At 34.3% G+C, this 14,009-nt stretch overlaps 1 protein-coding gene across 2 annotated transcripts in view; it reads right to left on the reverse strand.

Annotated features, from left to right (window-relative positions):
- Window positions 1-111: 111 nt before the first annotated feature.
- The window catches only part of IFT74 (intraflagellar transport 74), a 38,181-nt gene continuing 24,283 nt past the window's right edge, over window positions 112-14,009 (reverse strand). For both annotated transcript variants that reach the window (XM_080573979.1, XM_080573980.1), the window contains exons 15-20: window positions 10,940-11,037; window positions 9,849-9,975; window positions 6,054-6,217; window positions 5,233-5,358; window positions 3,286-3,346; window positions 112-992 (exon numbers count right to left, since the gene is read on the reverse strand). In XM_080573979.1, coding sequence (XP_080430105.1) covers window positions 877-992; window positions 3,286-3,346; window positions 5,233-5,358; window positions 6,054-6,217; window positions 9,849-9,975; window positions 10,940-11,037 — 692 coding nt within the window. In that variant the 3' untranslated portion in view covers window positions 112-876. The remainder of the gene's footprint in view (window positions 993-3,285; window positions 3,347-5,232; window positions 5,359-6,053; window positions 6,218-9,848; window positions 9,976-10,939; window positions 11,038-14,009) is intronic.

The raw sequence follows: 14,009 nt of genomic DNA on the forward strand, positions 1-14,009 counted from the left end.
TATATTGAATCTCAATTCAATGTTTTTATCTCGAAGTTGAGTTTACATATGACACTGCAGCTTGAGAAAAAAAAAAAAACTTGGAAAAAAAATTGCAGAAAATACAAATAATTTTCCCTTTCACTTCCTTTATTGGTGAATACCACAAAACTAAAATGCTCTGCACAAGGTCAGTATTAGCTGTATTTCACTACATTTTATCATAGTTCTGTCCTTATATTAAAAAGATGAAATAAGGATATGCTCTACTAGGACATGCTCCCAGCTTTCTCTTGGGAAATGAAAATTTGCTAACAGATCCTTAAAATAAATTTGCTTTTATTTTAAGACTTTATAATACAGAAGAATTCTGTCATAAGAGGCTGCTTGTCGTCCTTACATGCTTCCTTTACTTGTTATGAATTGCTATTTAAATAGGGAAGGTATGCTGATATTACTACTTATTTTACATGCTTTCATTTAAGATAATGCATCTGAGTCCATCGGGCAGTCCTTATTCAGGGAAAAATCCCATTCTGTTCGTCAGGGGTAGGACTAAAAGACAATTAGACATTCATTGTGTAAAGCATACTGAAGCTTCATCTTCACAATCCAGCAGTGCACCTCAGTAAAACATTCTGATGATTTTACACTTATTATGCAGTATTTCTGGTTCTACATGTTTCTACAATTCGTATTTTTTTTTCTAAATATTTTCAAACATTGCAAAAAAAGGAGTACTACTAAAATCTGTGATTTCTGTAAACTTGGACAAATAGTTTTAAGAACATCTGTCACAGCTGTGGTGAGCACATGAGCTCAGTGGCTCAGCTTTCCATGCTGCCTATGCACATCCCTCATTGTTGGTCCATGGGGGCAGGAAGGAAGTGCCTGGGTTCAGCTCTTGGTGTTCTGTAAAGCTTCTATGAGAGCTTTGTTGTATTCCGTGACCAGCTTTCTCACGTTCTTCATTACTGGCTGGTAGTCACTCTCCTGACTCTTTGTTGCTATGACTGATTAAAAGAATTAAGGAAACAAACTGCCAGTATAAATATTAGCATAATTAGAGATCATAAGGGAAACATAATACAGTTTTCCTTCTGCAAAAACTATCAAGAGTTGCAAATAATGGAAAAAACTCTGAATGGATGTAAAAGATTTACAGCAATTTACTCGCTACCATCCCATGCCAAACATGATAAAAAAGAGCTTACATACTTGAGTCAATTTTGTTTTCATATATATAGGCAATAGGTCCCTTGTGGAAGACTCTGTCCATTGTTACACTGCAAACAAAACCATTCCAAGGCACTCAGCTATTTAAAGCTATATGTTTTGGCACTTCAGGTCTCTAGCCAGAAATATCCCAGTCCGAAAAAACAGGACCCTTCGTTCCAGTAGCCAAAGCAGATGTAAAAACCTGTGTAAGTAAGCATCTGCACTTGCATAGGTAGGTGATACATTGTACCACGTTAGGAGGAACTTTTAATATCCTGAACATTTTTTCTCTTGGTTTCTTCTTAAGTTTTTCTTCTTTTTAGATTATCATAAGATCTAAAATTCTTGCCTTAATAAAATATTCCTGCATAGCCTTCTCCACAGCGGGAGACGGCTGCAGTTCTATTCTGTTAATGTCAGCAGTCTCTTCTGGTAGTTGCTGGTGAGCCCTGTTATCTGTCAAGGAATGACCAGGGCCATGAGGTGGTGAGCCACATCTCATCAGAAGGCTTCACATCACTGACAAAGGAAGACCCTTTTCCTACAAGCCTAGAAAAGGTCTGTCTGCATACACTCACCTAATCCTATCTCAAAGAACAGCAGGATGCCCACAGGTCAAAGGTACATAATATCCTAAGATAGTTGTATTTTCTCCTATGAACCTGAAAAAGCAAAGTCGTTAACATTTGTTCCTCATTGCTTTGTGCAAAGAACAATCCAACCTGCACTAAACTGCGTATTACTGTTTTTCAAGTAAAAAAGGAAAAAAATTACTTCACTTGAAATAAATCATTCTACTAGCCTTTAAATGCAGTAGCAATTATTAAAAATATATTTTTTCCACATAATATTCTGAAATAATTAAAAACAATATATAAACACATAACAAAAGGAATTCACTACTAGCAAATAGAAAGATAATAAAATACACCTTTGTCCAAGATGTATTATGTGTTTTTTTTTTCCTAAGAATTAGAGCACTTATCAGATATAAGAAATGGGATATTTGTTATATGAAAAAATAAAGTTATATGCAGATCCTACATTCCATTTTTTTCTCATCCTGATGGCTAGACTATTATAGAATTGCCTGAAATATGTTTTTTGGAGGTTTTCTCAGGTGTATAGTAATATCCATTGTCAAACACAGTGTTGGATGATGCAGTCTAGTTCTGCTTTCACTTTTACTACAGTATTTGTACTATAAACATATAATGATTCTATTCATCATTGAGATTTCAGGTTTTTTGATTTCTAAATAATTTTAAAGAAGGGATTTTGCTACACAGAATTCAAAGCCCCTAACTTTGAATATAAATAAATAAAATAAATGTGCAACCATGCCATACTCAGATCTCTACAATAGTTATGGAAAATAGTAAAAGATAAGAACTTTCAACTCAAAAAAACTTCACTTCTTTTGATAGTTAAAAAAACTATCTTATGAAAATGACTTGCAGCAAGTTTTTGTTGGTGTTTTGGAAGGTCTTACACAGAGAAGGATTAGTCAGGGAGACAGTGTAATGTACCTCTAATTAGCACCATGTAATGAGAGAGCAACAACACAGTTTACCATCCCAGCCCATTTTTTTTTTCCTAGCTAGAGCACCTCCTTGTCAGATCTTAGTGTGTTTATCTGATTTTTTTCCCTGATATGAACTTCCTCTTTTATGTAATAAGAAATCCCTAAATGCATAAAGCACATCATTTACTTTTTCATCATTCACCATTCCATATAAATTTTCAAATAATTCAACACTTGCTGAATAAATTCAGGTAAGATTGTACAGATACAAAGTTGATCTTAATATGAAATCTAATTACAAAACTGACCCAACAGGAAAAATGCGGTCTGCAAGACAAATCTTGTACTTTAAGACAGCTTAAAATTGTTTCAGACAACAGATGCAAGTTTTGCTATATATAATACCTAGTGTTTAACCAGATACTTGCAAAGCACAGCCTTTCCCGCCCTCCTCTGTCTCCTGCTCCCCATTCCGTCCTGTCTTATTCTGATGGAGGAAACAGCCTTCTTCCTCAATTACTACAGTGTGTGAATTTTACTGTATTTCTTAAATAAAAGGATACATTCCTTCATCATAAAGTTATTTTGCTCATGGTGCTGCCACTTCCTCTCCAAATTCGTAAGCTGAAAACAAAAAAGAGCCAAAAATGAAAATAATTACACAGGTACTTTCTACAAATAATCTCCCCCCAAATGCTTCAATACCCTGCATTCTGTCACCTGGTAAGATCAAGGCTACTTCACAAACAAACAAACAAAGATAACCAATGGCAGCATGATTTTTAAGCTGCCAATGATACAATGATCTGTACATAATTTAACACTTCGTACATTTTTTCTCTATTTGTATAAAAACACTGCATATAACTACAGTGGTACATACAGGGAAATGTGTGTGCAACTCTGAGGGAAAAAGATGGACACGGTAGAAAGATATTAATTTTCATTATATTTCATATCATTAAAGAGATCTCTTCTTAAAATCAGTAAGATCCAAAATCACCAAAGATACAATATTTCCTGACAATGTCTTGGACTTTGAGCTATACAGAAGAAATTTCCTTTCTTCCATAGTTAAGTTTCCTGTCTGATGCCAGAAGCTGTGATAAGAACAGAGCTGCAGTGAGAAGATTGTAAGAGTGTGGGTTAACTGCTGGCACTTCTTCAATAATTTCAGCATCAACAGGAAACTAATGTGGACATTATATCGATGGCTGCTTCCTTACAATACAATTTTATAATATTTGTTTTTCTGATGCTACTGTTCAAGATTCAACTTTTCAAGATACGCAGATGTTATTTTTAAATAGAAAATCTGAAAATCATTCTGAGACTAAACTTTGAGAACTACTGCAGCAATTTAGGAGGCTATTGCTACATTTTATTTAAAAGCTTATTCAAACTAGAAGATATGAAATAGTTGCTATCTTACTCCAAATAAATTTTATAGCAAAGAATCAGTTATCTAAGTGCACTGGTTCACAGCATGAGATATTTGTGAGATATTTCTGACTAAAAATTTTTCTTGTATCCTTTGTAGATGCAGCTACTTGCAGTACAGCCAGTAATTGGGCCTAGGTTTAAAATATGTGATACACATCAAAGGAAATAATCAGTGCATTCTTATAGTAATTCCTTGAAGGCCAAAACTTATACATTTGACTGCTTGCAAAATCACCCAAATCCTCAAGATACATGAACTCTATTTGTGCTTCAAAATGTTTGATGCATGTTGAGCAATCAGCTGTTTCAAGAATATACTTTATTTGCCCTTCTGACAATGGCAAAGCTCTCAATAACGTAAAACAATAAAAATGAGTGAAACGCAGAAAATAATCAATTCCCATTCTCCACTTATTTTGAGGTTATGCATTTTCCTTCTATGCATCCACACTTAGCAAAGTTCCGTTGCCAAAATGATAAGAATTAATTAGAGTTTATAATAGAAGATTCAAAGCTGATCAAAAGTTGGTAAACATCTTCCTTTCTGATTCACTTTTGAAATGTAAATATATACAAAAGTTATTAGGGGTTAAGGAAGCCCAAACAAACCCTAAAATTTTAGTGGTCTACCAGGAGCAGAAGGAATGGGAAAAAGAAAGGAAAATAATAGCACAGGTTTCAAAGAAAAAAGTTGAGAGCATACCTTTAAAAAGGAAAGTGATCTGATCTAATTAATAGGGACTTTTTTTTTTCTTTAGTTGCTTTCTAAGTTCTCAAAACTTCTTAAGTAATGGAAGGGAGAGAGTTCTGAGAAAAATTAATGCAAACACTTAAACAAAAGATTCACAAAATTTTTAAGCTCAGAAGGATCTGCTCTTAGTAACTTTGAAATCTAAAGCTTGTAATAAATTTATTGGCATGATACTAATTTCTGTTTAAAAACAGAACAACACATACTTTCAAGTCTCCCTGAGAAGGAGTAAGCTGATTCATTCCATACTGTGCATATGAGGAAACAACGCTAGGACAGAAACCACCAAAGTGATGATACATTGCTTGAGTTATACCTGAGAATGTGTCTCATTCTCTTGAAGCTCTCTTTTTAGGGTCTCGTACTCTGCATTCAAGAGTTCCATTATTTTCTTGAAAGCATTACTACGTTTTGTTAATTTTTCTTTGTCATCCTGTAGTCTCTATTCGAAAAAGAAACACAAACAGATTAATGGATGAGTTCATTTGCTGTGGGCTAAAGACAGATTATTTTTATTCAACTTTCAAGATGCTGGTTTTAATTCCTTTCAGAACAAGATATATCATAGAATGGTTCAGGTTGGAAGGGACCTCAACGATCATCCAGTTCCAACCCCATATGCATAAAGCTTTTCTCTAACAATGCATGCTCGATCACAATGAAAACATTCCACAGTTATGGTGAACAAGCTGTGAGCTTAGAATGTACTATAGCAGCGCAAGTGTGAATGCTGATGTTAAGAATTTATAGAAAATTTATCACAAGTGAAATGGGAACTGCTCTAGATGGAGTTTATATTAGAGCAAAGAAAGGACGAGATGATTTTTTTTGTTTGTTTGTTTGGGTTCTGTGGTTAGATTGCTACATTCAATCTTAGGGGTAGTCATAAATTACATCAGAAAGATCAGATAAATCGGTAAAACAAATGGGAAATTTTGTGGGAAGGAAGTTATCAGAAGGTATCCAGCTGACAGCCTGCCACATGTACCCAGTTAGTAAGTCACATATATAAGCTAAGAAGCATTTGGATTCATTTACACTGCTGTGCAAGCCCTGTTTCTGTCAGGATTCCCCTCTTCCAGGTGCTCAAAAACACACAAATTCCCATGTATTTCCATGCTTCACTCCTATTATTACCTTTTTCTTCTCTTCTCCTGATGCTTTCAGAGCTGGCAAATTATTATAGACTTCCAACTCTGCTGTTGTTTGTTCAATTTTCTCTTTAAGAGAAGCCAGTTCATCAGTCATCTTTCCCTCCAGGAGTTCCATCTTCTGCAGGTCCATCTGCAATTTTTGACTCTCTAGACCAACAAATGTACAATCACTAAATAATAGGACTTTTTTTTCATAATACATTATCCAGATATAAAGGTTTATGCTATACTTGAGCAATACAAACAGCTTTTGCTATGTTCCTGATTTTCACATACATAGGAATGTTAACATGAATGAAAGCACAAAATCCAATCTTCACAATCATCCTGTATTTCAAATTGTTAAATTACAGTTACGGTATTATACTCCATAAGTGAACAATAATGGAAATGTGGTGATTTTCTACATCACAGCATGGTATTTATATTGTTAAAGTTGCATATAACTTCAGTCAATTTCAAGTTTTAAGGCAGTGGTAATACCTTACCAAAAGTTGACTTACAATGCAGACAGATTTTTAAATTTATTTTTTTTAGCTTTTTAGTATCATACTGCCTTTATTTCTGTTGTTTGTACATGGTAAGCCCTAGTTTTATGAGATTAAATTGCCAGCTTTTCCTTGAGCTTCGTAAAGGAAAATTCTTCCATATTTCCACAGTAATATGAATTGTCATAATTCACAAACTGAGCATGTGCTACAATATTCAGCATTTACTTCTGACAATCCTCTAAAAAGAAACAATAGAGAGATAGGTAATGAAAGGAACTAGAAGTGTGGAAGGACTAGATAGGGGTAGAATTGTTTTGGATGGGTGTCTGCTTTCTCATTCTTTTCCTGAATTTTTAAAGACATGGCTACACAGTCCTATGATTCAGAGCTGTGTTTAACTCAGAATAATGATAGAAATAATGCATTTTTTCTTCTAAATTCTAAAATACCAGGTTAAGTGAGTTATTGGGTGGGATGAGACAACACACAGAGACTGCGCTTGGCATACATTGAACGTTATGCTTACACACTCAGTTATGTGCAGATTCCCTGGAAAAACAGTAGAAATTTGTTTCTCCCAACTTCACCAAGGCAGTAGAGATCTTTACAGCAGAAGGAAATGGATGTGCATATGTGACAGAGGAAGAGCTCACCTTTCTGAAAACTGTGGGTATGGTTTCACTATTGGAAGTATTTGGTAAAATCTCACCTGATCAAAATTCTAATATAGGAAGATTTTGGTACTCATTTCTCCTCCTCTGTATTTATGCCATACAGTCATTTCTTAGAGTGAAATGTTGGCTTTAGTCAACTTTTTTTTTCTTTGCCTACAATAGAGTACATTTGTGATATCTTCAGGAACCTCAAAATAAACAAACAAAATGGGAAGCCAAGATTTTTGTGTTGCACATCCTGAGTAGCATGGTTCAATAAGGTAAGACTGAAAGGTTCCTATATGTGAAAAGAGCATTTATATAGACTCTAAACATTTCCATACTGGCAAAAAGAAGGATTTAAAAATAAAAGTATTGGAACCGAAATGCTTGTCGGTGATGCAATGTTTATGCCTTCTTCCACTGTAAAGGGTTTAAGAAAACAAGTTGCTTGCATCTAGAATAACTGACCATAGCTTCACTTTGCAGTGGCTGTTATTGGGCAATATCAGATCCTAAAACAAAACCGAACAGACCACCGAACTACTCCTGTTCCTATGGCACTGTGGTTTAAAGACAAATAAATGCTTAGCAACCTCAAGAAATCAGAGCTTTAACATTAGAAACACTAAAGAAAAAAAAATTACATAAAGAATTCAAATCAGAGGGAAACAGCTGCAAAACAACTTTAGATTTTAAAGACTTACTTAGACCTAATGAAAACATTTTTGGTTTTAATATAATTAGTCTAATATTAATATTCTATTACTTCAAAATAATATATAGTTGACTAAATAGGATTTATTTTACATGCAATGAATAATAACAACATACAAGCCAAAATACCCGGTAGGATTTTTAGACTGCTCTGTTTATAAACTGGTATTCTATGGTGAGACAGCAGTGGGCTATTCCTACCCATTCACACTTTTTGGAGAAAAGGGAATAAACTGGAAGGGATGAATTTTATCCTTATCTAACAACAACCTCAATGAAAAAAAATAAAAAACAAACAAACAAAAACTAAAAAAACTCCAAACTCCTCTAGGGGAAGAGACAGGAAGAGGATGCAGCCCAGTTCCTTCTGATACGCCATGAAGTTGCAGTGTCTCGCAGGCAGTGTGTACACAGTAGCAAACTCTGAGACCAAACTACTGTGACCCAGGGAAATGTTTTTGGGAAACTATGCCATCAGCACTTTTGTTTACTCTTCATGGTTTCCTTTCTTCCTTTTTTTTTTTTGAAAAAAAAAAAAAAAGGGCTTGCCGATGGACTTTTTATATCTTTGTTATGGCACGAATATATGGAAATTCAGATTTTAGTAACAACAAAAGAGTCCTGAAGATGACCATGCTATAATTCAGGGGCTATGAAGAACATCAACTGTGCGAATGGAACATTCACTCCGTTTTCGAAATAATCTGATGTTTTTTACAGTATCTGTGACTCCTTCCTTTCAAAAGTGTATTTCTAAATAATTTAAATTACCTGCTGAAAATTATATACTGCTATTTCTTTGTATCCTTTGCAAAGAGAGAACTACGTATTTCAATAACGTCTTCTATAGTGGTTTGTGTTTCTGGAACATCCTTATGTTGTAAAATACAAGAATTGCTGCTAACATGAAAGAACAAACTTGTATCTGAACCTGTAAGGTCTGGTCCAGTTCTTAAAACTAAACTAGTACTGCAAAATGCTTATTTGCAGACAAATGAACACTAAATGTTCAAATGTACAACAAAACAATCAATTTCTGCAGTATTTTGTGAATAACAACTTTTCATTTGCACATATCTGCTTTAAGTTACACTACAAGCCCCTATTTTGAAAATTACTACCAAGTACTGCACGTAATAGCCTTCTAACAAAAAGATTTATGGTTCTTCATTCCTGCCCCTTCCTTTCAGCCAAACAAACAAGGAAAGGCTTGCTGAACCAATAATGATATTGGCAAAGGTTTAGAATTAAGAGAACAATTCCACTATAAACAGTACAAATAAAGAACTAAATAGATACCTGTTGCGGAAATGAAAGAAAAGTACTGTCTGCTTTCTGAAACTACAGGTCCTGCAAAATCCTATGCTGAAAATTGAGTGCTTGAGTATTTCCAAAATTAAGACAAAATGAAAATTCAGAATCAAAGAATCAAAGCCTGAGAATATGAATTTGAGAGCTATTCACCATTGTTGCCAGTTAATTCTCCCATGGGACGCTTCCCTTTAGAAAGGCACAAACTGTGAGTGATACTAAGAATGACAAATAATACGTGGTTAGGTAACTGCAAGTCCCTACTTGTATTTCTTAAAAACTGTTTTAACATTGTGAAGAATGTTTCCTTCAAGGTGAATATTAATAAAATCAAGTTTCTGTCTCATGGAACATTGTGCATATATACTAAAATACATCTGTTGAACATGTATTTCTGCAAGCAAGCTCATCTTTTATTGCTAATAGTAAGCAAAATACTTTTGAGGAATATAAACAACTTATTATACAAATTTGCGTTTGTCAACTTATAACAGCATTTCAAGATCAGTACAGAACACAGATCTTGTACTTAGTATAATTTTACTTGTACTTAGGTAATTTTAACTTTTTAATGGAATGATTTTGAAAAGTCATTGTTGGTCTCACCTGTAATCAGAGTTTTTGCAGTGCTCTGTGACTTCTGCATTTCATTTGATTTGAAAGTGAGGTCTTCCTGCATAATCTTCAACTCTTGATTGGTAACAGATGAAATTTGTTTCATACAATTCACATTCTGTGTGGTATAAATAACAAGAACATGCTGTATCTTTGAATCCACAAATGGTAACTGGACAATTACAAAACCCTCTTCTCTAAGTTCATAGTCTGTTATTTGGCTTTTCTATTACAAGGATTGAAAATATTGGAAAAAGTCTGAAATAATTTAAATTTAATGACTTTTCATTCTGTCAGCTTTTGATAAAAAAATGTACTGATAGACCAATGAATATGAAAGAGAAATGCAGTAAGGATAAACTGTGTTGCCACATAAATCTCTTCTAAACTGTTATTGCTTTACACATACCTTAACAGTATACTATATTGAAACAAGACACAATTAAAGCGATGATATAATCAAAATATTACTCAGCTAAAAGATTTCTGTAACAACAACCACAATAACAAAAAATCTGCAGGAACCAAAAATGTTAACAGGAAAAATGTTTTGAAAGTTCAAAAAATGGCAGACTGCAAATGGGAACAATTTCTGAAGTGTTTACATTAAATATACATGGCAGGGTATTTCAGGCATAATTCAAATAGAGATGAGAAACAATTGAAATATTGTCAGTTTTACCTATTAGTGATGACAAAATACCCATGAACTGAGATTTGCAGACTTTAGATAAACAAAATGTTGCAGTAGTTTTATTTGCAACATTCTGAAATGTTTATCATAAATAAAATGATATTCATTATAACAATGATGATATGTTACAGGAATGATATTTGAATTTCTTTTACTCCAGTCACATGCATAATCTAACATTCAAAAGACTTTCCCCAGGGATACAGAGAAATTAATTACATCTTTTTACTACAATAATATATGGTACTTGTTTGATCCTCCTAAGAGATTATTATGCAGATATTTTCTGGAAAAAATATAAGAAACATAGTCTTGCTTTATCCATTCATTCTCCTGTTCTGTGTTTCTAAATGCTTAGGTTGCCACAGGAGGATGGAAATGCACTTACCCTGCTTGAGTGCTCCAGGAGTGCAATAATACTGGCTTCTATTTGGGCCTTTCGTTCTAGCTCTTGATTCTTCACGTCTTCAAAAGTCTCAAGAAAATCTAGAGATCAAAAAACATGATAAAGAAGGCTGCTGCTGACAGAGGTGTAGCACGAGACCTTGTAATTTTCAGTAAAATCTTTGTATTACATTGATAAACTGTACATTTTCAGACTTTGAGATTAATAATTTACTTAAAAAGCAGGTGATACAATCCTTGAAATTTGTCAACTTAAGAGGCTGGAAAGAAAAACAGATACATACATATACACATACTTGTATTTCACATATACACATATTTGACTAATTAATGACATGAGGTCACTAAATTCTTTGAAATTGTTTAGATGAGGGTTGCCATTCAATGGGAAAGGAGTTTCATTGCCATCGTTTCTGACACCTTTCCGAATGCTTGTCCCAGCAGCTGTTGGTCTTCATTTTTGTGAGTAATAGCAAAACGTGCTACCAACTAATGGAAACAGGTAACTTCACTATCTCTAAAGGCTTGGACTAAATAACAAACACTGCTAAGCACCCGAGAGTCTTATCCACTTGGTATTATCTCTTCCTTGCTCTGTAATGTCCCTTTGCTAACATCTACCTTTTATCATCATTCCTGTAAGCATCCAACCGAATCTGACAAGACAGCTGTAATGTTGCTGTGCAGTCTGTATTTGTGTCCCAGGCATATGAAGTTGTATTCCTGGTGACAGACATAATGACAAAAGGTGCTGGACGCATCACATGGACAGCAAGATGCCACCCAGGTCTGTACCTTAATAATCATCCATCACCTGATGGCTCTTCTCCTGAAATACGTTTTAAATAAACAGGAGCACAGAGGAAACTTAAGAGCTTGCTAAATTTCTAGTTGGACAAAAAACGGGGAGAAGTGCTTATTTGAACAAGGGGGATTAGATGATAGTAAATGCAAGATGGATCATTTGGGAAGAGAGATATATGACAGGAGGGATTACTAAATGGAAATACTAACAAATCTTGATGGGATGAGGACTGACTAGAGCAATGTGGATCACGGAGCAACCAGTATTTTTCAAGAATATCTTTTAAATTATCAGCTAATGAAAGATTTATAAGTAAGAGAGCTGTTGTAATATCTGAACATGATCTGCAATGCTTTCGATCAAAGAATTAATACAAAAGCTTCACAGATCACAGCTTGTAAAACTTTAAGAGAGTGTGCTTCAATAATTTATATTATTGGAGCAAGGGGACAATACTTACATACTACAAAGTCTATCTCAGAGGAAGTGATTTCAGGATGGAAGATACTTGGAATTCTTAGAGGCCAATTAGACAGCACATCTGTAATGTGCACAGCTAATTGCTAAAAATAATTACTAGTTCTGATGCAAATTTAGTTAGCTCAAAAAGTTGAGATAAAGCTTTGGTCCTGTTGACATACTGAAAAACACCTGTAACAAACAGTACTTGGCAAGAATGTAAGAAGGTTTACCTTTTGCCTGCACTGCTGTGAACTAGTAACTAGAGACATTGTTAAAGCCAAAACCTAATAGCCTGAAATTAAAGCACCTCCATGAAAAAAAAGTTTTTTTTTTTTAATAGATATTCAAAAATGTGAAATAAAGATACACACAGCAGATTTTATTAGCTAGTAATCTCTAGAGACTGGAACTAAAGCACTTTATATCCACAAATGAACCATTTTATAAAACAGTCTGAAACTGTGGAATTAGGTCCTAGGCATTGTACCTATATGATTTCATTAGCATTTCTTTCCTTTGCCATTCTGGACCTTTTTAGGTTGTTTTTAAACCTTCTTTGCATTTATTCAAAGACTTTCTATAGGGTCCATATTTATCTCTCATCTCGTTGTCTTCCTGCAAGCAAACCTCCTTCCTTTTTATCATACATGTCTGATTGACTTTGCTTCATGTTCTGCTACATGTTCTACAGATTCACAAAAAATTGTCTCAGACGTTTGTATTCACTCAACAGAGAGTTCATGAAAGACATTCTCTAATCCTCCTCATCAACCTATTCCAATACTTGGTGAGTTTTAACCTTATAAAGTGTTGCCTAATATGCAACCTGAAATCCTTCCATGACTATTTGTGTATTACTCCTTTTCTCCTTTTCTATCCCCCATGTATATGTACAGATATATTATTCACTTATTCTCTGAAACAGCCTTTTCATGTATTTGATGACTTTCTTAAATTCTCTAAAATAAAAGACTAGTTCTTTAAAATTTCCTCACGGGTCATGTTTTCTGTATCCTTGATCAGTCACACCTCAGGACGGACAACCTCTACCTTCCTGTGCATTGAGCAGACCTAAAAACAGTACTCCAGCTGAAGCCTTCCTTAATGCACAAAGAACAAGATCACTTCGTTATTACAGAGTTGTGCCTGAGGAACTGCTCCTTGCTCTTTGAGGCTGATTACCCCTGCCCAAGTGTATGATCTTACACTTATCCTTGTCAATTTTTTTCTACATCACTTTAAATCTGCCATATTTTAAATTCTAACCTTATTCTCCATCATGATTTCAGTTTTTCCAATGTAGCTTTTTCTGTGAAAATATTTATTTACTCTATCTCCTGTCATCCCACTCACTAAAAAAAGATTGACAAACCTAAACATCCAACATGCTGCAAAATTCTACTCAACACATCCTTCCATCTTGACAGTGAATCCTTAATAATCAATAATTTGTTAATGAAATTCACAATATAGGCTAAAAATTGGACCATATTTCCATTCCTTGCTTCTAAGAAAATTACATGAGACAGAAGATGTACTGATGTATGTATACATCACCTGCTTCTCCTCCCTTAGTCTGCTATATTTTTCAGTCAAAAAAGGAAATTAGTTGTTTGTTCTTGACTAATCAATGTTATCGTTACTCATAATCATATTCTGTAACATTAACGTTGTTTGCTTGATTATTTTTTCCACAATCTTTCTGGAAATTGATGCTAAGGCGTCTGGTCTGTATTTCTCTGGCTATTCTTCTTCAAGACAGTTACAATACTTGCCCTATTCCCAG

The sequence above is a fragment of the Anser brachyrhynchus genome (genome assembly GCF_964034855.1).
Source record: "Anser brachyrhynchus genome assembly, chromosome: Z".
NCBI classification, from domain to species: domain Eukaryota; kingdom Metazoa; phylum Chordata; class Aves; order Anseriformes; family Anatidae; genus Anser; species Anser brachyrhynchus.